General features: G+C 40.4%; 1 protein-coding gene across 1 annotated transcript; it reads left to right on the plus strand.

Moving 5' to 3' along the window:
• Positions 1-128: 128 nt before the first annotated feature.
• On the plus strand, positions 129-22521 carry hibadha (3-hydroxyisobutyrate dehydrogenase a). The gene is made up of 8 exons (XM_086061925.1): positions 129-248; positions 1001-1161; positions 1295-1404; positions 1518-1639; positions 14823-14956; positions 15128-15204; positions 20505-20661; positions 21174-22521. The coding sequence occupies exons 1-8, from the start codon at positions 179-181 to the stop codon at positions 21330-21332; spliced, it is 990 nt and encodes a 329-aa protein (XP_085918051.1). The 5' UTR covers positions 129-178; the 3' UTR covers positions 21333-22521.
• Positions 22522-27313: the final 4792 nt, after the last annotated feature.

A 27313-nucleotide genomic window follows, 5' to 3' on the forward strand; every position in this document is an offset into this window, starting at 1 on the left:
TGACCGAAGGACATTTACATGTGAAAACAAAGGACATCCCGCCTTTGGCTCATACCTATTGGCTAAAGTGATTATCCTCTTACTACAATTGGTTGAAGTAACTGTCAATCATTACTGCTGTACCGGCGTGTCAACAGTCACGGTTTATGCAGACTACCGAGGTCAAGGGGAGAGGAGTATGGCAGCGTTGTTTAGAGGGTGTGGAAATATTTTGCTAAAGTGGAATAAACATGTCAGCCCTACCTTTGGTAACGTATCCGCCCTTATAGTTTTTTTCCTGTCTTAACATTTCTGTGTGTTCGGACAGCGAGAATGCTAAGCTGTCCTGTCTTTTCCAGCATGCTAGCCAATGCTAGCTGTGCTAGCACGTTGAAATCACATTCCAATTGTTGACCACCTGCTCTGAGCATGCATCTTGCAATAAATGCAACATTAAATGAGCCATTAAATGATGTATGTTCTATTGCATTTATTAGTGCTACTTTTATTTTCGTGTGCTCTCTGTTGGGTTTCATTTTAAATGTTATGTCAGGTTTAAGATAGTAGACTTCACTTTTCTACTTAATTGTAAAGCCATTTTGTTGTCTGGCTGGTGCACTGCCAGTGTTTAGTATTGTTAACCTGCCAGGACTTTGGCTAAGCCTGAACTGTTTAATAGCCTGGCCACAGTTCCAAAATGCTGGCTGCAAGTGACCTGTACGGAGTGATGACATGCTGCAGCATTTTATCCTGTAATATATTTTCATTTAAATATGTTTTTGATGACGTTAAATCTGATTCTCATTGCATTACCCATGCAGTGTTTTTATTTAGTACCACTTATCTTGCAATAGGCTGAATGTCACTTATCACTTTATCGCTTAACGTGTCACAACCAAGCTGGAAGTGTATTGCAGCCTGCTACTGTACAGGACAGTACTCCTCCCTGGACTTTCAACTCGGCAAAATTCCATCAAATTTTCCTATTTCCCCCCCCCCCCCCCCCCCCCCCCCCATTTAGTGTACATGCGGTCAATGGCCTCAAAAACACCAGTTGGGTTTATTGGTTTGGGAAACATGGGAAGTCCCATGGCCAAGAACCTGCTGAAGCATGGGTACCCCATTATCGCTACTGATGTCTTTCCTGAGTCCTGCAAGGAGCTGCGGGATCTCGGGGCGCAGGTAACACGCAACCTGTAAATTTATCTTTAAGCAGATTTTGATGAAAGCATGTCACGGACATGTGTTAACATATTGATTTCAATGTTGAAAAATTAACAGCCCAACTTTATTCATAATGTGTTTATTTTTATAGGTTGTGGACTCCCCTGCAGAAGTTGCCGAGAAAGCAGACCGCATTTTCACAATGCTTCCCTCCAGTCCAAATGTCATTGAAGTTTACACAGGACCTAATGGCATCCTTAAGTAAGTTTTAGGCACTGCCCGAAAATGCCTTGGTTAAAGTGTCATGCAAGGAAAAAGAACATTTAGAGTGTTTCCTAAATGTGCAAATAAAAATCTATTCTGTTTATTGTTAGGAAGGTAAAGAAGGGGACACTTTTGATCGACTCATCCACCATCGACCCTGCCGTGTCAAAAGAGATGGCGTTAGCCGCAGAGAAGATGGGCGCTGTGTTCATGGATGCACCTGTGTCAGGAGGTAAAACATTTTGTTTAGTTTTTTTTGCCTTTTTCATAAGATTGATTTTGATTATATAGACCAGTAAAATAGGAACACTTAACTTGATTATGTAAAGACATTTATTTCTATTAAAAAATGAAATACATATAGAATAGAATAGAATGCCGTTATTGTCATTGTACAACAGATATAAAAATAAATTTTTGAGTGCTGGTCAGTTTGTTGCCACTTATTTCTTGAAAAAAGTTAGCATTTATTTGAGGTGTGGCATTTATTCATTTAGGATTACAACAAACTGATTAATTAATGGAACGACATCTCATAGAGCAACTATTTAACTCATTTACTGCCATTGACGGCTATAGACGTCAAAAATTCATTTGAACTATTTCTTTTAGTTTCACATATTTTTCCACTTTTGTTAACAAGCGTATGAAAACCTAGAAAAAAATTTATTGTACATTTAGAACAGATATAAAATTTGTGATTAATCTTGAGTTAACTAGTGAAGTCATGTGATTAATTACAATAAAAAATATATATAATCGCCTGATGCCCCTAATAAAAAGAAAAGGAAAGATTAGTAAAAATTAGGGGCGTCAAACGATTAAATATTTAATTGTAATTAATCGCAGGACTTCAATAGTTGACCCATGATTAATCACAAATCTTATATCCGTTATAAATGTACAATAAAACAATTCTAGGTTGTCACACTCAAAAAAAAAGTGAAACTAATAGAAATAGTTCAAATGAATTTGTGACGTCTATAGCCGTCAATGGCAGTGAATGAGTTAAGGACAGAAAATGTAGGTCATTGCTACTTTCATAGTTTTATTTCTCACTTAACAAGCTCCTCCTCTGGTGTTAAACATAAAGGAATGAAAGTAAAGAAGAATCCAATTGCGCCAACCACAGTGGTAATTCTGTGACCCCATTGCCAAGTTCCTGACCTATCTTAGACTCTTTGTAAATTTAAACCATAGGACCCTTTGGGTTAATACCGCAACATGGGTTGTAATTACCAAGCCAGTCAGTTGCCATCGCAAGGTTTTATTGCCGCATTTGACCAAGAGTCCTTTCAGGCAAGGTTGAGGTTTTAAGTCCTCATTATGTCGGCGCTGTCTGCTGGTGACGACTCCTTGACAGAGCACAGGATCGCCAGTCACTCTTAATGGGCCGAGCATCGCTGGAGAAGTCCCGCGTCAGAGCTTTTTCATGTTGATGGAGCAGTAATGGCGGCTATCCCATGTTAGTGCCTTTCATGTCAGATAAGGAGTCATAAAGAGGAGAAAAGCTTCCTTCACATGGCGAGGAGAGGAGAGGAAAGAGATAAGACGAGAAGGAGATGCTTTCACAGTTAAACTGTCCATCACGTCGCCTCATCGGGGCTCTCTTTGACTGGCGCAAGTTGCTATTGCTAATTGCTATTTGTGACAGTAGCGGATTTTGGATTGCACAATGTCGAATTAATCGCGACACACTCTGCTGCCCGTGCGCTCCCCTTACAAACATAGACTGGGCCTATGGCATGTTTACCAGCTGGCGTCTGCAGCAGCGAGTGACTGGAGATCAGAGCCTTAAAGTCAGATACTCTCCCTTAACACACACACTGTTTACATACTACAGACAGTGAACGGTTTGTGTGTGCACTCCTCCGTGAAGGTTGTCTCCCAAATAAGACTCTTTTACTAGCCTGAGATGACCAATGATTGACCTCGTTTATGTGCCTCTAGCTTAGCATCTATTAGCCAGCAACGTTCAAAAATGAGGTATTACACAAAGAAAATTTTGTAATTATTGAGTTATTTTCTACGGAAGCGTATTGCATTCACTTGGACAAAAAAATCCTGTTATTCTGACTATTCGGGGGGGGGGGTTGTGTTTTTTTTATCTTCAGTTTTTCTGTATATTTTTTTGTGTTACTGCGTTTTCTTTCTGTCATTAAAAAATATTCTGGAAAAACGGGGGGGGGGGGGATTACTCAGAAAAACAAAACAAAAATAAATAAAAAAACATGAGGGGAAAACTACTCAGAAAAACAAAAAAAAATATTCAGAAAAAAACAGAAGGGAAAAATTATTCAAAAAACAGAAGAAAAACATTATTCAGAAAAAACAGGAAGGAAAAATTATTCAAAAAACAGAAGAAAAAAATATTCTGAAAAAACAGGAGGGGAAATTTATTCAAAAAACAGAAGAAAAAATATTCAGAAAAAACAGGAGGGGGAAATTATTCAAAAAATCAAAGAAGAAAAATACTCAGAAAATCAAAAGCTGGTGCTCTGTTTTTTTTTACCTCTAAACTCGAAGTGACTTGTTGCAGACTCGCAAATGGCGGACACTTTCCCGCATGCAATACGCTTCCGTAGAAACTTAACTGTTAGCTTACTAAAATCATTCCAATCGATTGACATGTTTGTAAACTAACCTTAACTGAGCCAGTAAGTAATATATTTGAAGGTACGTTGGAGGTCTGTGGGAAAGTGTCCACCATTAGAGAGTCTGCAACAAGTTAGTTACTTGTAGTTCAGAGATAAACAAAAAAACAGCTCAGAAAAACAAGCTGGTGCTGTGTTTTTCGGAGTAATTTTTTTCCTGGTTTTGGGAATAATTAAAAAAAAAAAAATTCCTCCTGTTTTTCGGAATATCTTCCCCCCATTTTCAGAATTTTTTTGGGGGGACAGGAAAAAAATTTCAGAAAAACAAGTTGGTGCTGTTCTGAGTATTTTTTTTCCTGGTTTTGTGAATAATTTTTTCAGAATATTTTTTTGAATATTCCTTCCCCCCATTTTCCAGAATATTTTTGGGGACAGCAAAAAAATTCTGAAAAATAAAAATACACAAAAAAACAAAGCGCCCCTCAAAATATTAATCAGAAAAACAGGAGAGTGTTTATTCAAGTGAATGCAATTTGTGTCCGTAAATTTCAATAGCACACCAAAGTGATATTAATCTACGCATACATTTGTAGAAAAATTAAAATTAAAATTGTATATAATAATATTCATTGTGACCTACGCCGATGTATAGGGAATTAATTAATATGCTCTGCTCTTACCAGGAGATGGCACCCTACCCAAATAGGGTGCACACAGAGGTTTGTGAGCAATAAGATCCAGGCTGTGTGACAAATTGGCCTTTTTATCACATGTCACAATATGCAGAGCGCCGCTGTGAATAATAATACACTTGTGATTATTGTTTAATCCTTTGCATGTTCTTTAAAGGAGGTCCTGAGTTTTAACCGTTCATTTATTATGATAATCATCCAAATGTTTTCGATCAAAAAGTCCTATATATACCTTATTGTTTTTACATTTTCTTGTATCTATCATTCTAATCAGACATGTAATTTAGCAATCCATTTTTCCGAAACCAAAATGGTGATAACCATGAACCTGAGTCACTTTTTAAATAACCGTATGTTCACGCTGAGATTGGGTCTCAAGTCACACAACTGTCAGTAAATTGCAGAGTTTATCCACAACAAAGCAAACCCTGATGTCACAAGCCAAGGGTGTTGGCACACAACTTGCAAAAATAGAAATTCTGGCTAACAAGTGGCAGGGTCGTTAGCAGTAATTACCCATAATGCCTGTGTTGGTGCCTATATGCCCACGTTGGTGTGCCACATTGCTAACGCATGACAGCTTTAAAAAGGCCCCGAAAAAAACTTTCATTGTGTTTTTCCCAGCACTGGGAAAGCAAGCTGTTGGCCGATTGGCAATCGGGCCGATGCCGCTCACTTGTGAGGTCTTAAAGTCCTCGACTAACTGCCCATTCTCAACGGCGCTCTAATCATATCCGCACATCAGCTGCAGTTCATTGGTTGCAGCGTATCATTTGCTGACCGTTTGAACGTCATTCTCGAGCCCGAAGGAGGTTTTTCCAAAACAAGGCTGGCACCGGTTGCGTCTGTAGTCAAGCATGCCAGTCGACTGGCCAGTGAGTGATTTGGGGTACATTAACAAACAGCAACATTTCTTCTTCAGAGGTACAGAACAACTTTATCAAATGATCGCCAATAAAATTGGGTTTTTGTGTTTAGTAGGCATTTAGAATTCCAACCATAAACCGTATATGGCTTGTGTCCTTTATAATTCGCCCCTGCTGGTTGCATTAGCAATGCTATAAATGCACTAACTATGGGAATTTGGCTACAGTAAAATTCCTTTATTTTAATTTAATTATTTTAACGGGATGGGAAAATCTCACTGGATGTTTGGAACTCCAGTTCAGCAGAATCATGTCTCCCAGAGGACTTTGTGGTCTTTCCGTAGCTGATGTCATGTTGTCCTTCTTAAGACTGTGGGCTGATTGAGACGTGACATCTAGTGCATTTGCATCAATTGCTTCAAGAAGGGTTCATTAGCAGTTACTTCTACATAATTGAACGGAAATCGTAATCTATGTTACGTCATGTATTCCCAAAATGCATGCTTTGTTTGTACCTACAAACTATTCTTAAATTCTATAATTGGGTGTTTCTTAACTGTTCTTAAGACATGGCACTACACTGTGAAAAAGAAAAAGGAAAAAAAAAGTAATATTTACTTGGAGAGAAAAAAAACTAGTGAAGATTTTTCACTCAGAAATTCGGAGTAAATTTTACAAGCAGAGTTTAGAGTACATTTTACCAGTTTATATATATATATAAATAAATAAAAAGTTACTCAAACATTGAGTATTGGACTCATGACATTCAGCTTGGTAGACAGCTACTCTACCACCCGAGTCATGCCACTCTTGCCGTTTGCCAGTTGCCACTGCTATTCTGCATTGTTAGTGTGCCCAACATGAGACCAAAAACGGGTCTCTTAGAGGTACAAGGATTCCGCCTGACACCATCAATATGCTAAAATACAGCAGGAGCAGCATGGCTCAGGTGGTAAAGTGGAGGGTTGTGGGTGGGTTTGTTCCTCAACCCATGAGTAGCTTTTCTTTCTTTCTTTTTTTAATAAACTGGTCAAATTTAATCAAAACTTCCCTTGTAAAATTTACTTAGAATTTCTGAGTGAAAAAAAGTTTTTCCAAATAAATATTCGTCTCTGTCTCTCACTGTACATCAATGGCAGAGGTGTCAATCTCATTTTTGTCGCGGGCCACATCGTAGTTCTGACAATTTGAAGTTAAAACATTTTTTTTAGCAAGCATCTTGGAAGTTGACATGCTAGATTTTTAAATCAAAGACTAAGATTTTATTTGTTTTAAACTCCAATATTTTATGAACCCTAAAAATTGTTCAATAAACATATGCTTAAATATTCAAAAAACACAAGTGCTGGAGTTTGTATTTTTTTTATATTTTGATGCCAATATTTTTCCTTTTAGCGAAATTGAATATCGGCTCGAAATAGCGGTTATCGCCGTTTTTTACTACTAACAATCGTTATTGGTCCTGAAAAAAACGTATCAGTCTATATCTACTGCTGGTGGTTTTTTTTTTAATAAAAATAATTAAAACCATTCACTTTGAAACATTTTGAGGTTCTAAATTGCCCATTTTTACTTTTAAATGAATGGCCACCAAAGTTTAACCATCCTTAGTTGACCGTTGTTTTCGTGCTCGCAACCCGTTTGACTCTTGCCCGACAGGCCCCTCAGGGCATGAATCTTCATGACACTTTCCAGAAGATTTGATTTTCTTTATGCCTTTAATGCTTATTACTTCAATGCAGTCATGCTCAAAATTAAAAAAAAAATCCCATGCAATACTGTGAACAATATTGTATATCAGACACACAATCAAACCAACCAATGTTAATACTGACCCAATTGGAACTGTCACCTTGTTTAAAAACAAGTCACCACCCCAGCCCCGCCCAAGATGTCTGGTCAGCCATCATAGAAAGTAACAGGAGATCACTCAAGCCAGGTTAATCCAGTCTGAGAATGGGATTAATGAGAAGATGAGTCTCCGAGTGCGAAGGCCGGTTACTGGAGGTTTGTGGGAAGGGGGGGGGGGGGGGGGGGGTTGCAATTGCAGTCTGTCATTTTGATGGCTAACCAGTACTAGCGAGACAGCGGCCCAAAGACTAGATTAGCATAACAAGCCTCCCATTGACGTGTTCCAGTGACACAGGGGGGGAGTTTGCAAGTGGGAGGGAATGGAAGAGCAGTAAAGAGAGTCAGGGTAGCGCCGATGGAGGGGGGGGGGGGGGGGGTTGCTGATGATGCCCGTGCTCCAGATGGAGGTAGACCCGCGGCAGCTGTGGACTGGCTCTCACTTCCCCTATGTCATCTGTTGTGTTACGTTTGTGCGCGCCCATGTGTGTCTGCGTGCGCGCAGACAAAGAGTCCGTCAGCTGGCGAACGAGTCGTATGAAGCAACTCTGTCCGTCAAATATAAGTCAGATGTCACTCACTTAAGCAGGAATTAGCATGACGTTCGTTTGAAGGGCAATTGTTATGGCAGACGTTAAAAAGTGAGAGTGCGTTTTGCGTAATGGAGCCTGCGGACTCATTTTGCACCATTATTAGCTCGCACTTTTTTTCTAAATGAGTCTCGTCGGGCCAGAGGAAGGATTGATTGCAGATCTCGCCTTCCCACTCCATTCTCTTGTCACCTACCATTGAGCAGCCCCCCCCCCCCCCCCCCCTCGCGGAATTGAACGGTTAGCGATGGTGATGATGGTAATGATGGCTGATTATTAAAGTTGGTCTTGTGGTCAATAGACAAGCATCGCACACTTGCACCTTAAGTATCCCTAAATACAAGTTTTCATTTGCACTCAAGTCTTTATCCTGAGATTCTTAAGAAACATTTACATGTAGGATTCGGTTCTCATAGTTTTGCACTCATTAACTGCAGCTGATAAAGAGTGTGGTATTAGTCACGTTGGCGGATAAACTGTCGAATGTTCTTTTTCTTATAAACGTTTTTATGTGTCTGTGTGATTTTGGCCGGCGCACCCCCTTGTACCGTTTCACTGAATTACTCGATCTCCGTTATGGTTTTTATGGCGCCTTCTTGGGTTTTTAATTTGTTTGAGAAGGAGATCTTCCCGTGGGTGTAATTATAACGGCGGACCACATGAGGCTATGCTGTCGGCCTCTAAACAGATTTGTAACCCCCGCTGGCTTAAACTGTAGGCAGGCAACTCTCGTTGATAGGCTGCTGTTAAAAAAATAAAAATAAAAACGCCAAAGTTAGCTTAGTGGCACACGAGGTTGCATTTGTTTACGGCAAGTATGCTTGCAAACTTAAGTTGTGGCACGAATTGTGTTGTATTGGGAGATACAAGACGTCGCTCAGATGATTCATATATTTATTTATTTTTGTCTTGAGTTGCGAGCAAAAATTTCAGTTACCGGCGCTTAGCAGTTTGCCAAATATAAAACAATTATGTGGGGGGGGGAGGTTGGCTTCAAGTTGGTTTCAAGTTGGTTATTGCCACTCCTTGTTGAAATTTCCTGTAAAAGTAAACATAACACAAAGAGAATTACAAGATGTGTTGTTAACCAAAAGTCCGCTAGCAAGGTATCGGCCACCCTCTTTTGGGTGTTTATAAGGGAACAGAAATTACAGAAGAAAATTTCCATTACATTTTCAAGGCAATTTTAAGGAAAATTGCTATGTCAGAGTATATAGTTCTTTCTTTAAAATAATTTTGGTTTTTTTTTAGGAAATGTTATGTATGTATTGTACTAGTGGTATCGGTACTTGGTATCGCTGACTACTGAAGAGCTGAGTACTCATACTGGTATCGGTCTGAAAAGAAAATAGTATTGAACATTCCCAGACCGACTGACTGTTTAAAATTCCCCATTCCTGCGCTCTGAAAATGAAATAGTCCGCAATAAAGCACTTCTTTATGCTGGATGGTCTCCTTTTGTTTTTATGTTTTTAAACACTGTACATTCTGTTCCTTTTCTATTATTATTGTGAACGAATCCACCCGCAATTAAAGGGCATATTATTTTACAAAAAGACTCAGAGGCACCAACCGACGTCTTACTGGCGGCTCCGTTCTCTGATTTGCACCTGTCCCCAGTAAGCACACACGCGGATCTTCTACGTACAAGAACACGGACGTTCCTCGCCGCTTCAAAAGGAGCTTTTAGCGTAAACGCTTCCAAAGGGCTTGCGGGATTGTATGTTTTGTTTAGTGTCGTGAAAGTAGCGCTACTGAAGACGGTGGTGCTAACTACAAACAAATTTGTTTCTCTGATGTCGCTTTGCCTGCGCAAGTTTCGCCCTTCTGACGTTCATGTTTAATGACGTGCTGCGAAGCATCTGCCCTATAATAATGTTTGATCGTCCGCTTGTTAACTTTTTTTTTTTCTTTTTTTTTCGCGGGAGCAGCTCGGATGAAGGAGAGGCGTGCGTATGCGTCGCGGGCTACGGTGTGCACACGTCGCAGTGCTGTTGAAGATTTTCCATTTGGCTCCAAACGGGTAGTCATCGGGTTCCCTCGTTGAGGGGTCATGGTCAGATGACACGGCTGGAAGGCACGCATGCTAACGTTAGCTGTGCATTAGCCTCGGATAATGGATTTCATCACATGGCATCTTTTGCGATTGCGGCAACTTGAAGCTTGAATGTAAACAAACAACTAAGAATATTTGAATATCGTAATTTCTGGGGTCCCTCGAAAACATTAATTGAACTGTCTTCTAGTACACACCTTTTTTTTTTATATACCAATGCTCAAATCACTGATGCCGATACCATTAGTACTTATGATACATAAAATTTCACAATGACAGATCATTTTAATAAATGACGTATATATCCCAACTGCAGCAAATTTCCTTAAAATTGGATGAAATTAATAGCAATTATATTTTTGAAGTCATTTTGCATAGAGCACACATTAAAATATATATTTTTTTCAAATCGATAAATAAGATGAAATTAATAATCCATTGGCCAATCAAAATATGTGGTTGCACAATTTATTTTTTAAGGAATACAATTCAATTCAATACAATAGGGCTTCAAGTAATTCAGGCTTCAATTTTGTTTAATTATATATATATATATATAATTGAAATCCAGGCTTTTAATTTGGAAGGCTGCTCTATGTTTTTCCATTTCCTGTTTCCCATTCTCCATTCATTACAAATATAATGTAGTATGTATAAGAGCTATAATTAGCGTCTGCGAGGCAATCAAGCGCACGGCAAACGTAAACGAGGAAATTAAACACAGAAGTTACATGAGCGACAAACATATACAACACACTTTGAACCACAGATATCGGTGATATTACTATTAAGTGTTAACTCATAAGGAGACACACTTGACAGTTGACCCAAAAATGGCCGATACCAGTATCGTTATCCGTCGCGAGTACCGATACCATGAAATGTGGCCTGGTATCGGTACTCGCCCATCCCTACTTAAAACCCTTTCTTGCATCATAACAACTTCCTGTTTTGTCGTTGCCTTCCTCGCCCCCATACGCACTCACGCACATCTTGTCCCCCACACACCCCCCCCTCCCCTAGGGGGCGTCGTGTAGTTGCGCAGTGCTAACGATCCACGACTGTCACTCCCGCTGGGATGGATGAGCCGGCGCACCCAGCGCTCAGGAAGCCTCATTAGGATTCCTCTTTAATCCGTCTCTGACAGAACCGGCCCGGCAACGGGACATCCCTGTGCACACGCACACTGATGCATATGTGCATTAATATACACTGTGAAAGTGTGTAAAGAAAATTACGTTACACACACACACACACAAATGCGCGCGCGCGGCTGAACTTTAGTGTATGCATATTGAACTGAGTCATTGATAGTCCAACACACACACAAACAGGCACATTATGATAATTGCGTTTTTTTATTTTTTATTTTATAGATCTTCCATCATTCCTGCATGACCACAGCTTATAGAAATCCTCTACATATCATAAGCGCTTATTAGGGTGATTAGTTAATTTGGTGGAAGGACTGTTGGGAGGTAAGACGAGGACGATCGTTATTCTCCTCTGGTGTCTCGCCATCTCTCTTCTTCTCTTCGTCTTCCTCTCGCTTTCTCTTCGGTGAGTTCTATTGATCAGCACATCGACTGTGTTATCAATAATTGCCTCTTAGTTGTCCGCAAACGGGGATCTTTGCTAATTAAGCAGCAGTTGTCGCACTGCCCTTTCTAAGTGTGTGTGTTTAAGACTGGGGCCTTTTTTTCCCGTCTTTTTTTTTTTCTTCTTTATCTTATTCTCAGCTTCTGTGACATATTTGGTATTAAATGTTACGGATATGAAATGTTAGTGGTCTCATTACGTGCGCTAGTGACAGCTTACACGTTGTCATGTGACATCATCAAACATCTAGGGCAGTTTACAATTACGCAAAAAATACTATTTTTAGAACAGCGCATGGGCGTGGCCAGTTGATTTTCGGCCAAGAAACACAGACTGGCGACTGAGTGAGTGTATTCGTACGAGGCAAAACTTATTTCACCATAAATATACTTAACAGATGTATTATGGTTACAACAAACCTCTGCTGCTAGGGGTGTTAGAAAAAAATTGATTCGGCAATATATCGCGATATTACAGCTCGCAATTTTTTTTAAAAATATTTAAAAATTAAGGGGCGTTTAATCGTAATTAATCGCATGATAATTTTATATCTATTATAAATGTACAATTAAAAAAATCGAGGTTTTCATAAAAAAATTCAATGAAATGAAAAAAATTTAAACTAATAGAAATAGTTCACATGAATTTTTGACGTCTATAGTCGTCAATGGCAGTGAATGAGTTAATGAGGAAAACGTGACTTCATTTGAGATCAACCCTAATAAAGGCGTAGAAATGAAAGGTAGGGATGTTGGATGCCACTTTTTTTTTTTCTTCTTCAGACCGATGCCAGTATGAGTCAAGTCACCGCTAATGTGATTTCAGCTCTTCTGCTAATGCTAATTCCTGTTTAATTATTAACACTGACATTATTAGGTGTTCCGTATTAAGAGGCCTTTCATTACAGTTTCACTGCACCCTGAAGAGATTGTGAAAGTCTTGCTCGCCCTCCCCTCCTCCTTTTTGGAAAGCTAAAAGTGCAAACATGCACCATTTAGCAAGCTGCTAATTTTTTTTTTTGCTTCTTTTTGTGTGTGTTTAACAGTGCTGGGGGGCTGTCCGCCGATACAAAAGCATTTAAGGGTGATCGGGTGCGACCCTCTTTGAAAATAAGTTATTTTTCACATTAAGGACGGGAGGGGCCTTGGGGGGGTGTTTTGCCTCCCACAACATGGCACGCTCCTTAAGCCATCAGGCATGGGGAGGGATGCCTAATTGAACATGATAAAGTGTAAAGTTAATTACCCCTCACGCATGTCACTGATAGCCCCGAGAGGAGGGGCAGCCTCAGGCACAGCTGGTGTGTTGCGTCTGTGTTTGTGTGTTGGCTATACATCTGTGTGTTTGCGAGAGAGAGAGAGCGAGAGAGAGGGAAAGAGAAGGGGTGACAGGACAAAAGGCAAGAGCTCCCCCGAGAGTTGCGCAGTGGATGATTGCAACAATCGGCTTTTAAAGATGCGTCTGTCCCTCTGGTGCGCCGCTACTTAACACGCCGGTCCCGCCGTGGCTCCAACACGCGCGCAAAGTGCAACGACGACCTTTGGACAATTTGAAACACAGTCAAGTGGCTGAGCTCTTTCGATTTTGATTGCCACGTGTGTTTTAAGATGAAAACTAAGGCTACTGGTACCAATATTTGGCAGATAGAAATACTGATTACTCATTAATTAGATGATTAAAAATGTGTGTAAATATATGTAATGCATTTTTTCCTCCAATGCATTTCAATGCGTGTGAATTATACATGGCTTTTCACTATTCACGGACCAGTCTGATCCCTATTCCTCACGATTGGTGGGCAAATAAATTGTTTAAAGGGATACTTGACTCAATAAGCCATTTTCAGCAGTAAAAAGTTAGTATTTGGTCCAGAATGAATTTGATAAAGACATGATTTTTTTTGTATACAATTAATACCTTTTAAAGCAAATTTTTCCACTTGCTGTCGACTGAAGATGACATCACCTGTGCTGAGGAAGTAGGTAACGACTAATCATGGCTCACCCGTTTTCTGGGTTTGGTCAGCACACTGAGCCATGATTGGTCGTTACCTACTTCCTCAGCACAGGTGATATCATCTTCAGTTGACAGCAAGAAGAAAAAATCGTTTTTGTTGTTGTTGTTGTTGAAAAATAAAAAAGTTATTAAATTCATTATGAACAAAATATTAACTTTTTACTGTCAAGTAACCCTTTAAAAATAAAAAACGTTCCTTTTCGGTCACCAGTTTTTTTTTTCCAGTGCAAAAAAAATTGCACATTGGTGAATGGTAAAAATTACCATTCAAGGACAGCGCATAACTGTTGAACAAGAAACCAAAATTAAGAACACATGTTTTCACAAAAATCAACTCGCTCAAAATGCATATCATTCCAAATCTGAAAAAATAAAATAAAATGATGCCGATAGTACACACGTACCACCTTAAGTGCAATTAAGACACGACCGTCATCTAGTGGTGAATGGTGATATTACAAATCAAAACTACAGTTGCAGATTTGCATATTGATTTGCATATTTGTAGGTTTTCCGTTATTCTCAAGGATTTTTATCCCTACTCCCCCTGCATTTCTTTAAAAAAAAAAATGATTATCAGTGTTTTTTGGAGAATATTTTGGGTTTGTAAAAAAATAATAAATGGGGGGTTAATCTGGCCAATAATTTTTGGCCTATGTTTGAAGAGCCATATGATGAAACTCTTTATTCCGATTTTGATTGGAGTGAGCGTAAGTAAATGAAAAGGGCAACTAGTCGCTGGAGAGAGAGGGATTACAGCCTAATGATCATAATAAACTCAAATAAAATGCAATTAATCGTATCAAATGTCAAGTCGTCTGATGTCTGTTTGGTCGATATGTGACTCACATTTTCGCCTTGCTTTCGTTGACTATGTATAGTGATTTCTTAATAAACATTCTGAATTTTACCATTAGTGTGATTGCTTGACTCTTTCTGCATTTCAAAAATAAATAATAATAATAATAAAAGATTCATCGAACAATTGCATGCATGTCTTAGCTGATGATGAACATCCTTCTCAGTTAGTCGATCCAATTTGACTTTGTCAGCAATCAATTTTGGTCCAATTTGTGACGATGAAATTGGCTATTCTTCCTCCAAAGGGAACTGACGTGTCAGTTGACATCAACTCTCATGCGGTGTGTTTTCAGGCGTCGGGGCTGCCAGCCTGGCCAAGCTGACCTTCATGGTGGGTGGAGCGGAGGAAGAGTACAACGCTGCACAGGAGCTGCTCACCTGCATGGGAGCCAACGTTGTCTACTGCGGACAAGTTGGCACCGGACAGGTGACAACAAAAATTCTGATTCGCTGGAGGGGAAAAAAAATTATAATCAGTGGCGTTCATAGCCGGGGGCTGAGGGGGGGCAGTGGCCCTAGGCATCCTCCCACATGTAATTAAGACAAATCCAATCGTATGCAGAACAGGTGACATATTTTCTGTCATAATTCTCTTCAGGCTGCAAAGATCTGCAACAACATGCTGCTGGCCATCGGGATGATTGGAACCGCAGAGACCATGAACCTCGGCATCAGGTAAGCTCATTCTAAGTCAACAAAATATGGCGTGTAACAGTGGTAGTATTTACCACTTTAAATCACATGACATTTTAGGGCGTTAATAATAGGATATTTTCAGATTTGAGGGAGGGAAAAGAAACAGTTTAAATCCTGAACAGAAGATCCTGCAGTAAATTATCAACCTGCTAAATAACACACATCTCCCTTGTCAGGCTACTTCCTGCGTTGAGAGTGTTAATATTAGGCGTTTTTTTATGACTTTTGACGACTTAAATGCCACAGTGCACCTGGTTTCAATGCGCGCGCGCGCTCCGAGTGCAGCTGTGCCGGTGCGACTGATTTATCATTGCTGAGACAGAAGAGGAAAATTGGCATGAGCCGTCGCACATAAATCCCTTCGCTCGGCCACTGAAATATGGAGGCATTAACGGAGCAACGTGGATTTACACAAACACACACGTGCACACCCTCCCATTTATATGCTGACACAATCAAGACTGACTTTTACCAAATGACGACGCACATTAGAACCGTGTCGAAAAAAAAGAAAACCTTCACGAGAAATTCTCGCCAAATATTGTCGGCACGTTTTTATGTTTAATTTTAAAACGTGAGCACATCCACAGTTTTATGAAAATGTGTTTCTTATAGCGTGTCCTAAATTACATTTTGCGCACACACATTGACATTCATAAATGTTAGCAGGCAAGACTTGGCTAATAAAGCCGGCGGCATTTCTGTGTCTTCTTACCTGCCCGCATGGGCACAAGCGCACAATTTTCTCTCACAACGAGACACACACGCATACACACGCGCAGTTCTTTTCATGAAGCTAATTTGTTGATCTCAGATGGAGGCTCAGCCCATCTCCGCCAGAGCGTGACGTTCTCAGAGTGCAAGGAATCGCCGCGCATGACAATTATAAGCACACACACACGCAAGCTGTCTTTCTTCCTCCTTTTCGTTCTTTGTCCCTATTTGTCTTACCTCCTTATTTTATTCTGTCCTCTTAATCCCTTCTACTCTCCTTAGCCTCATTTGTGCCTGCGGTAATTTCTGCATGCAGTCAAGCAGTCAGTGAAGGGGATGGTGAGGGGACTGCAGAGAAAGAGTAGAAAAGTGGCATAAGTGTGATATATATATTTTTTTTTTTATGATGTACGTCAGGGATGGCCTCAAACTGCATTCTGAGTTGCCCCATGACTGATTTTCAAAACAAAACAAAATATTGTTATTTTGTATTTATTTTTTGACAAACTGAAATACATTTTCAAAGTATCTTTATCATGAAAACCTGGAGGTAAATGTAGAAAAAAAATCCTGGAAGCAAATCAAAATATTACCCCCCCCCCCACCCAAAAAAAAATGGAGGGAGGGGGATACTGCCCCATGACTAATTTTCAATATAACATTTTTGCATTATTTTAATTATTGTTTTAATTATTGAAAAAAAATTCTAAATATTTTTATCATGAAAACCTGGAGGTAAATGTGAAAAAAAAATCCTGGAAGCAAATCAAAATGTTGAAAAATATTGGGGGGAGAAAAAAAAAATACTGCCCAATTGAAAATATGCATCAATTGTAGTTTTAAGGTGTGATATCAACATTCACCTTTAGATAGCAGACATGGTGTAGTTCCACTTACTTACCCTTTACTACAAAATTATTTCATTAGGCCTAATAAAAATAAAAATAAATTGTGGATTTGGAATGGTATGCAGGACAAATATTATTAATTTTTTTATTATAATTTTTTTTTCTTTTTGTGGGGGGCACAAATTTTGCACATATGCATTATGCACATATTTGTCCATATTTAAAAATAAACAATTCTGTCTTAGGTTAGGAAGTGTGTGGTCCAATGTAGCACTGATGAAATATTGTAGCCCTTATACCATTTAAAGGGATACTCATGACTAATTTTGCCATTTTCAGCAGTGAGAAGTTCATATTTTGTCTAGAATGAATTCAATAACTTTATTATTTTTCATGTGTGCTCAAGAATCAGTTAAAGGCCAATCACGGCTCCGTTTGCAAACATCACATGACCAAAACCAGAAAACAGGTGAGCCGCGATTGGTCATTACCTGAGCTGTAAGCACCTGTGATGTCATTTTCAGTAGACAGCAAGTGACAAAATATGTTTTTAAAGGTATTAACTCATTCACTGCCATTGACGGCTATAGACGTCAAAAGTTCATTTGAACTATTTCTATTAGTTTAAAAATTGTTCCACTTTTGTTAACAAGAATATGAAAACCTAGCTTTTGTTTTTTTAGAAATGCAGATATAAAACGTAATTAAACATTTTAATCGCCTCACGCGACTTAAAGATTATGAAAAATTCGAGGCGTCGGGCGATTAAAATGTTTTAATCGTAATTAATTGCATCACTTCACTAGTTAACTCACAATTAATTAAAAAAATTATATCTGTTTTAAATGTACAATAAAAAAATATAGGTTTTCATACTCTTGTTAACAAAAGCGGGAAAAAAAATTAAACTAATAGAAATAGTTCAAATGAATTTTTGACGTCTGTAGCCGTCAATGGCAGTGAATGAGTTAATTGCACATGGAAAATAATTACGTTATCAAATAAATTCTAGACAAAATATGAACTTGTTATTGCTGAAAATTGATAAATGAGTCAAATATCCTTTTACTGTTGTACAGTACGTGAACATGAAGAGGATTTATCTCTTAGCACACGCACGCACACGCACGTACACACCCGTGCGGGTGATTTAAAAAGGTCACGACAGCAGACTGCCATTTTTAGCAAAGAGGAATTAAATCTTCCTCTCATTGCTGCCCCAGTGAATTGATTAGCGCTTATAAATGTGCTTGTTGCCTCTATAAATGAAGCCATTAAAGCTTGCGTCGCGCGCTCATTACCTCTTTAGCGTAATAACAAACAGGAGTCGGTCTCTCTTGTGGCGTCGCGTGAGGATGAGGAGCTAATTGCAGTGGCGTCGACATTAGCGCCGCTGCAAATGCAAACTCCACCTGCCAGCGCATAGACGCGCTCCTCTTACTTCCATCGCGCAGCAACACGTTTGTGTCGCCGCCCTTGACTAAGCGCGTCCATGACAATCTTGTTAAAGCGTGACGTGTCGCATATTAGGGCGAAGAACACCTCCACGGAGTTTGAGCGGTAAGCTGCGTGTGTCATTGATTTATCGTTAACAGAAGACAACAGCTCGCCGTCAGCGTCTCGGCTCGCTCGGGCGCGCTTTATGGTGCGCCCGGGCCCGTAACCTTTTCAGCTGCTGACCCGGAACGCAGGGAGGAGAGGGGGCTGCATTTGTGGGAGGAGGAGGAGGAGGGGGTGGGGGGGTGATGTCAAACATATGTCCCCTTGAGTCCTCAGACGGGGGACGTGTCAGCACAGGAGATGAGGAGGAGGAAAACAAAAGCGTGGCTGAAAAAGCCATCAGTGACGAGAGATCCACTGACGCCGCATTTCCAAAACCGACGCGGGACACAAAAGCGCATGTAAATGCGAGCCATCCTTAATTAGCTCGCCGACGGCTAATAAAAAAAAAAAAGCTCTACTGTTATTGTAATGGCAGAATGAGAGCCAATCAGAGGGAGGGAGGGGCGGGCTTGTAAGCAGCTATGATTGTTTAACAGTCATATTGAGAGCTCGTAAGTAACACTCAGCTCGATGTGGCCGGCGTTCATTTGCTACAAAAGCAGATTCGGGCGCCAGAGTTGCACCCTCTCCGCTGTCTCCTCTCGCCTGCAAAACGGGTCCACTCGCATGCATAATCGTAACCTGCCACTGCAGCCGCAGATAAGAGAGGGAAAAAAAAGAAAAAGAAAGAAGAGCCCCGTGACAGTGAGCTTTATGGCTCCCCTGTGCTGCTTAAACCACTTCGCCTCCTCCTCTTCCACTTTTTTTTCATGAAAGAGGGATGATGAAGGATAGACGTGCCGCTAAACATCAATACTGCATTAGGCTGCATTACAAAGCCTTCAGCCATTAACGCTGAGGTATGGTCGCAGTCGGGCGCAAGGTTCAATGGGGGTCAGACGCTGCCCCGCCCCCATTTTTTCTCCAGGTTTTACTTGCACCTCAAGGAGTTCACAAAATGTCATCAAATTCGCTTTTTATACTCGCATCTCGACAAAGGTGACAAATAAAGATTTCAAACACAGACATATCCATTTTTGGTCATTTTAGTTTAGTTAAAAAAATCATCATCATCATCATCGCTTTTTTCATGTACTAATTCAAGGCAACTAATAATTTTCATCTAAAACTCTCCCCCAAAAATTAGCTTGAGCTGCAACAATCAATCTGAATACCTTAATAATTTCCTGATAATATGTTATACGTAACACCACTCGTCTAAACATGACATTCTGATTAATATTACATTTGTAGAATATAAGTTATGAAGCAAAATCCAGCAGTTTTTATTTATATCAGAAGGCGGCCATTTTGCCACTTGCTGTCGACTGAAGAGGACATCAATGTTGCGCAAGGCTCGGGCAACGGCCAATCACAGCTCACCTGTTTTCTCAAGCTGAGCTGTGATTGGTGGTTACATGAGACCCGAGCAACTGTGATGTCATCTTCAGTCAACAATAAGTGACAAAATGGCTGCCTTCTGACATAAATGAAAACGGCTGGATTTTGCTTCATAACTCATATTCCACTAACGCAATATGAACCAAAATACCGTATTTAGGCTAGTGGGGTCGCATAGAACATATTATAGTCAAAAATGTTTTTGTTGGGTTGACTTCCCATCTAAAAAAGCAAATTTGAAAAAAAAAAATTATTAACTTTGATAAAAAGCAAAACCAGACAACTCCACAAAATGAACTGGAGGTGTAAAATCAATCTGAATAATCAACAACTAATCAATTAATCGTTTAGAGACCTTGTTAGATTTAAAATGGTCCAAAAATTAAAAAAATATATATTTCTGTAGTCCTCCATGAAAGGAGGCACCTTTTTGTGTTTTTTCAAAACAAGACATTTACAAATGTCTGCTTTTACTTTGGAAAACTGGTCAACATTTTTGTCAATTTTTTGACGATCAAACCAGTACCTGAATCATAATTAATTTACATTTGTGTATTTTAGGACTGTCAATTTGAAATAATTTCTTCTTTTTTTTCATTAAAGGAATGGGGGAAAAAAATTTTTTATCTGATTATTTCATATAATAATCAATCGATGAATCGATTATTACGGCCTATGCACAATCAAAACTAAATTATTTTGAATTCCAATGATCCACCTGTGAATTACAATGTCAGTAATTTCAAAGTTGACTCTTTTGTCTCTTCCGTCTAGACTGGGTTTGGACCCCAAACTTCTGGCCAAGGTCCTCAACATGTCCTCAGGTCGCTGCTGGTCCAGTGACACGTACAATCCCGTCCCTGGCGTCATGGAGGGAGTCCCTTCTGCTAACAACTATCAGGGAGGTTTTGGAACCACACTAATGGCCAAGGTAAAAAAAAAAGCCCTGCATGTGGGAAAGGAGAGTTTTTATTTACTTCCAGGAAACAGTATTGTTTTGAATCTTCATTTGAGGATCCACTGCATTCACTTAATCGTCCATTTTGGGAGCGGATCAAATGCTTGTTACACCCTTGGTCCTGCTTCCCCCCCGTTCTGCTTCATGTGCAATTTACGATGTTACATTTCAGCTTACTGCCATTTTACTCTTTCTATATCGTGGTAGTACACCATTATTGCGTGTCCGCATATATGAGCCGGGGCTACCTCAATCACAGTCACCAGCTGACACATTTAGGGCTTTAACATGTCTGCTGGCTTCCTCTATTTGATGGTCCATATGCTCCTTGCAACGGGCTTTTGTGGTCCAATTGTCAATCTGCCGCATCCGCAACGCGTAGGATCAAATCTACTGTATGCGCTCCACCGTTCAATGCAAAAAAAATAAATTAAAAAAATGCTCACCGCTTCTGCTCTCTCTCCTTCACGCGTGTCTCTATCCAGGATCTCGGCTTGGCCCAAAACACAGCTACTAACACCAAGACGCCGATCCCGCTTGGTTCCCTTGTTCACCAGATCTACAGAGTCATGGCCTCCCGCGGCTATGCCAACAAGGACTTCTCATCCGTCTTCCAGTTCCTGCGTGAGGAGGAAGGACAGTGAGTGGAAGACACAAGCACAACCTCACACCCGCTCCCCGTCGTCCCACAATACTCAGGAGATGCTACAGTCCAATTAATGCACAACATATACCCTCGTCCTCGTCGTCCGATTTTCACTTTGTGGTATCGAGTGCCAGGAAAAGGCCTCAAATCGGTTTTGGAATACCGAAGTTCAAAAGTTGACGCGTTAGCGTGTTTCCCCTCAGGAGGATCATAACAATCGTTGCTATCGGCGACTTTCTGATCCTCGTTGTGAAATATTGTGAGATTTAGATGTTTAGTTTTGCACTTTGGCCACCTTGTACAATGCTCAGGACAAGCTACTTGAACTTACCTCGACGCCACTCAAGTATTATCCCTTGTCAAACACTGTTTAGGTTGTGCACTGTTCACTGCGCACTCTAAATAAAAACAGCTGGGTCATAAATAACCCAAATTGGGTCAAAAGGGACCAACACCAATGCTTGGGTTAATCATTGAATCCAAAAAGTTGGGTCAAATGTATAACACAAAAAACAACACCCAAAATTGGGTTTTGGTTTATTATTTTGACCCAACTTTTTGGGTTACATAAAGGTCTAAAAAAAAAAAAAAAAGGTTGTTTGGTGGGTTATTCATTAGACCAACTTTTGGTTTTACAAAGTAAATAAAACACGCAAAACATTGGGTCGATCCCCCCAAAAATGGGTTGTTTTGTGGGTTATTGATTTGAGGCAACTTTTCAGCTTAAATAAATAAATCAAAAAGTTTGGATCAGTCCCTTTTTTTTACCCCAATTTTTGTTTTACATGCACAACCCAAAAAGTTGGGTGAGTTCCCCAAAAATTCAATTCAAGTGTTTTGTTAAAAAAAAAAAAAGAGTTGTTTGGTGGGTTTATCATTTGAACCAACTTTTTGGTTTAAATAAATAAACCAAAACGTTGGGTCATTTCCTTTGGGTTATTTTTAACCCAACTGTTTTTAGAGTGCAAAATAGTCGACCTCCACTTGTTTCCTTTTTCTCATTTTTTATTTTAAAGTCACAAGCAAGGAACAGTTAGTTCGTGGCTGCTTTAAGCAAATGTACATAATGTATATTTCATTTTGTTGTGGCGTTTAGTAACATATTGAAGATATCTGTGACATTTTGTCAACCCTGTGTGGAACCTCATACTTGGACTTCAAATGTTCATTAAAATGTGTTCTGTGTACTTTGTGTGTTATTGGCTATTCGTGCCGATAGAAATGCCTATTCTTCAGCAACAATGTAGTAAACTTGGGCATCTTTTTGTGTTATTTAACGTAATTATTTCCACAATCTGTTCATATAAAAAAAACTGGATGTCATACATTTTCCAATCTCCTTCGATGTGCTATTCCAAAAAATGAGTACCTTAAAATGGTGAAATGAGACTTCCCACCAATCCCCTTGTTTCAATCATTACAATTAAATGGGGGGGGGGGGGTGTAAATGCAATTTTGTTTTACTGAACTTTCGTTTTTTGGGTTGTGTAACTGCTTTTTTGTGATTCAGAAGTAGACTGTGGCTATAGTTGCTGGTTGCGTCATTGTGTTGTGACTCACTGGATTGCTGTTCACAATCAAAAATCCCCCCTCGCTTCGGAGGAGAAATAACTCTTGAATTAGACTTCGTTAATGCTTGAAATAGTCCACTCCGCAAATAAGACAATGGCTTCTGGTTTAGAGATTCGCCTCTTGTCTAGCCTGCCGAATTAGGCCGCCGATTCCTATTCGGCCCGTTTAAATTTGCCTGTTTTATAGCAGGCTGCTGAGCCCGGCGGTTTCCTCATTAAAGGACACATGAAAGCGGGCCGTAAAGGAGTCGCGGCGAGACTGACTCGAGCGCTGACGTCGGAAGGGGACGCGACCGAGCCCCGAGCCGGAGGGCCTCACCCGACAGACACGCCGCACCGTATTGTGTCCACAATCGGGCAAAAATCCAGTCTGATGTGTCAGCGAGTGTTGGGGAAAATAACCTTTACTATGTGGAATTGAGACAAGTTTGTCTCTAATTATTTGCTGCATGTTCACACCAAAAATTGGCTTTCCTCTAAAGTACAATTTTACAGGAATCGGTTAATTCGCTTTAACTAAAGATTTTTATGTCATGTGACCTCACACCAGGTCAATCGTGAATCCATAATCACAAAGAAAGTAAAGACGTCTGTTGTTTGAGAATTTTTTTTAATATGGTAAGTTGACATTTCTTTATTTTAAGTGGGAAAATCTATTTTTTGTGGGCAAGTACCTGGTATCAGCCTGATAATCGGCCTTATTTTAAGGTATCGAGTTTTTGTGGAAGCTGCCGATACCAGCCAACGATCTTATTAAGTCCTCCTTAGCATTAGGTGGCGCTGCCCTGTGAGAGTTTGGTGAATCATCTGTGTCGGGAAAAGGTCTGTTCACAATTTTTTTTTGTCATTGTGTTAAATGAAATTTTATGTATCAAAAGTATCTGTACTCTGTATCGGTGAGTACTCCGATTCAGATTACTTTATTGATCCCTAAAAGGGAAATTTCGCCCAGCCATAAGCCGTCTAAGACACTTTTCAGTTCCTCGAGTTTCCAAGTGTGAATATTCGAACTGGTATCGGTCTGAAAAAAAGTGGTATCGAACATCCATCCATCCATTTTCCAAACCGCTTAAGCACCCAAAGTGACACGGTGCTAAATTAGCTGCTGCAAACTCGCAGCTATAATAGCTTGCCCAGCAGCGCATAACAAGCCCCTCACAGTAAAGTATTGTGGACTTGATGTCTTTGCCACAACGCCGCCAATAGTAATTTAACCCAAACAAGTCGTGTTTGGTTCCCCCCCCACCCCCTCCCCCCTTTCCTGAGTCATTGACTCCGCTTAGGTTCATTAGTGAAGATAATTTCACTGCGGGCAGGCAGCAGGCCAGCGCATAACATGTCACCATGACAGCTAATTATAGCATTACGTCTGTATTTGAATATATTTGCGCCGTAGTTGTGAAACTTCGGACCACTGCACGGGCACAAGGTTCAACAATATGAATAAACATCAGGTTCGTTTGCCTGCTTTTGCTTTTGTGCTCCCTGCGTATCTGGAGTTGTAATAAGTTGTTTGTGTTGGACGCATGGTAGCGTGTTTTCTGCCCTTTCCTCCTCACACTACACTTGCAACAATAACACACACAGTGTCACCTGTGAGTAACGGCGGCACATGCACTCTATTCATCACACGCCGGTGAACATGCTCAGTAGCTCTTCATTATATTAATTACTCTCATTGGAAGAGTGATCATCTTCACCGTCAAGACGACGTCGCCGCCTGCTACCCGCAGAGATCGAGTCCTACGTGAGTGATCGCGCTGTTAGCTAACAGGACCCCGGGCCCCACAGAGCTCACCTAACCCACCGAGGTGGGCCCTAAATACCCAGTGGGTGGTGCAGCATCGCGGTAAACCACATTCATCTCTGCCTGCCGCCGGGTGGCGCGTGCAAAGGCTGCTACAGGTGCTGTTTTCGAACCTGTTATTGTTCAAGTTGTGTGGGTTTGTGAGAGCACGCTTTCAGTAGAAAATAATACCAAAAAAAGTGTTGGGTCAAAAATAGCCCAATTTGGGTCAAAAACTGGACCTACCCACTAACTTGGGTCAATTTGACCCAACTTACAATTTTTGGGGTATGAAACAACCCAAAGCTTGGTCAAGTTGACCCAATTTAGTGGGTCCGTCCAACTTTTCAGCCAACAGTTTTACGGTGTACTTTATATAGCTGCTACTCTAAAAATAGGTGATTTAAAAATATCCCAATTTGGGTAAAAAAAGGATCGATCCATTATTTGGGTCAATTTGACCCAACTTTTAAGTTTTTGTACAAAACAACCCAAAGCTCGGCCAAATTGACCCAGTTTAGTAGGTTGGTCCAAATTTTAGCTTGGTCAAATAGACACAATTTAGTAGGTTGGTCCAAATTTTGACCCAACAGTTTTAACGGGTGGTTAGAAAATAACCCAATTTGGGTCCAAAAGTGATCAATCCACTATTTGGGTCAATTTGACACAACCTTATGGATTATTGTGCACAAAAACAACCAAAAATGGGTCATTTTGTACAAAACTACACAAAAATTCGGATTTTTCTTTATTAAAAAATAAAATAAAATACAAAAAAAAAACAAAGCTCGGTCAAATTGACCCACCTTAGTGGGTCTGTCCAACTTTTGACCAAACCGTTTTAAGGTGTGCATTATATAGCTGCTCCTCTATAAACAAATGGTTCAAAAATATCCTAATTTTTGTCAAAAAGGGATCGATCCACTATTTGGGTCAATTTGGCCCAACTTTATGGGTTATTTTGCCCATAACAACCTCAAAAATTTATCATTTGGTACAAAACTACACAAAAATGTGGATAGTTTTTTCAATAACCCAGAAAGTAGCAGGTCGTTCCTTTTTTGACCCAAATTGGGTTACTTTTGACCCAACTATTTTTAGATGTAATACATGTAAATGAAGAGGCACTTCACTCACTTGTCCATGCCGAAGTCAACTTAAGACGTTATTTGTGTACACTTTTTAACTGCTGGATAAAAAGTAACCCAAATTGTGCGAAATAGCTAACCCAGCGCTTGATCCAAAAGAGAATGAGCCAATGCTGGGCAAGGTTGTGAATATGTTTGTATTTTGTGCTTCGAATGTGGACTCCCAGTGGGTAGCGACAAGAACCTTAATGGCATACTGTTCAATGCTGCATCATCCAATCAAACGCACATCAGCACATTATACCAAGCTTGAGGATTTATGTTTTTATTTTTGGTCCTGAGTGGAGCATCGCAATCGTCCTCATCCCGCTCTGTTTAAAGTTCTCTTCATGGCCAATTGGCTTGATACGCTATGCTTGTCTGGCGCTAATTGAACAGAGATGGAACAAGGGAGAGCAAGACGCTAAAAAAGAGAGAGGGATGGGAGGGCGGGTTCCGGTGTCGCATTCAAGGCCTCATTGATTAGGTGGTGAGCGGCGCAATCTTTCTCTCCTGACGCTTACAAGCATTAAAGCTACATAAACACCTATAATTGGTTCGTTTAGAGCAGCGTGGAGGGGACACGCTCACACGCACACACTATCATGTTGCACGAGGAATATATGGCGAGGGGTGCAAAATTAAATGCTCATTAAAGTCATTCCATTGGCTCACAGAGTGGCGAGTGTGGGCGGATAGATGTCTTCGACGTCCCGATGCCGTACCAAGATGGAATGCTAAAAGCATCCTCTGAGACGCGAACGCTCACTGCAGGGAGAGCGAGAGAAAACGGGAGGGACGAGCGCTGACTGTGACAAATTAGCTCTTGAATCCGTCGCAGCCAAGCGGTGGCGGGCATCGGGAGGGCGGGATCCGGCTGGCTGGCTCGTTATTATGCCGTTCTAATAAAAGACCGCGCGACTTGGGGGACGAGAGACGGCGTGGGTGCGTCTTTGCATATCAGCAGTGCGTATGTAAATGGAAGAGTGTGGTGTAAACATTTTTGTCTGGCAAATACGTTTGGATGTTCTGTAATGCGCTTAGATGCTAGCCAAAGGCGCTATGCTAGCAGAGAAGTCGCTAGCCTTGGCCACCATTTGATAGCTGGCTGGTTTAACAGCGAACAGCAGCGTGATGGAGGATTCCGGTAGGGATCCAACGCACAAGATAAAATACGATTCCGATTGTCGGTTGGTGGTTTAAATGATAGTAGCGCCGCAACATAGATGCTATTTAGTGTTAGCACTATGCTAAGGCTAAGCTATGGATCTTCCAGTTGGTGAAAATTTGTATTTTACTTCCAAACCCGCACACACAAAAAAGCTTCAGAGGGATTCTTATGGATCTCTATATCATATTTTTTGAAAAAAATAAATATCTTTAATATAGGTATAAGATAGCAGTGAATCCAAAATTTGCTGTCTCAGCAAGTCGCTATTAGCGGTCAAAACGGTCAACCAAATGTTTTGTTCCCTCTCGGATGTATTATATGGTA

This window comes from Leptonotus elevatus, chromosome 19 (genome assembly GCF_054856555.1).
Source record: "Leptonotus elevatus isolate MCC_2025b chromosome 19, RoL_Lele_1.0, whole genome shotgun sequence".
In the NCBI taxonomy this organism is placed as follows: Eukaryota; Metazoa; Chordata; class Actinopteri; order Syngnathiformes; family Syngnathidae; genus Leptonotus; species Leptonotus elevatus.

What these genes read in the sequence shown, in the direction of transcription:
- hibadha (XM_086061925.1), top strand. Translation starts at nt 179, where the DNA reads ATGGCAGCGTTGTTTAGAGGGTGTGGAAATATTTTGCTAAAGTGGAAT. An exon ending in GGATGCACCTGTGTCAGGAG is followed by an intron (nt 1,640 to 14,822) that starts GTAAAACATTTT and finishes GTGTGTTTTCAG; the next exon opens with GCGTCGGGGCTGCCAGCCTG. An exon ending in GACAAGTTGGCACCGGACAG is followed by an intron (nt 14,957 to 15,127) that starts GTGACAACAAAA and finishes AATTCTCTTCAG; the next exon opens with GCTGCAAAGATCTGCAACAA.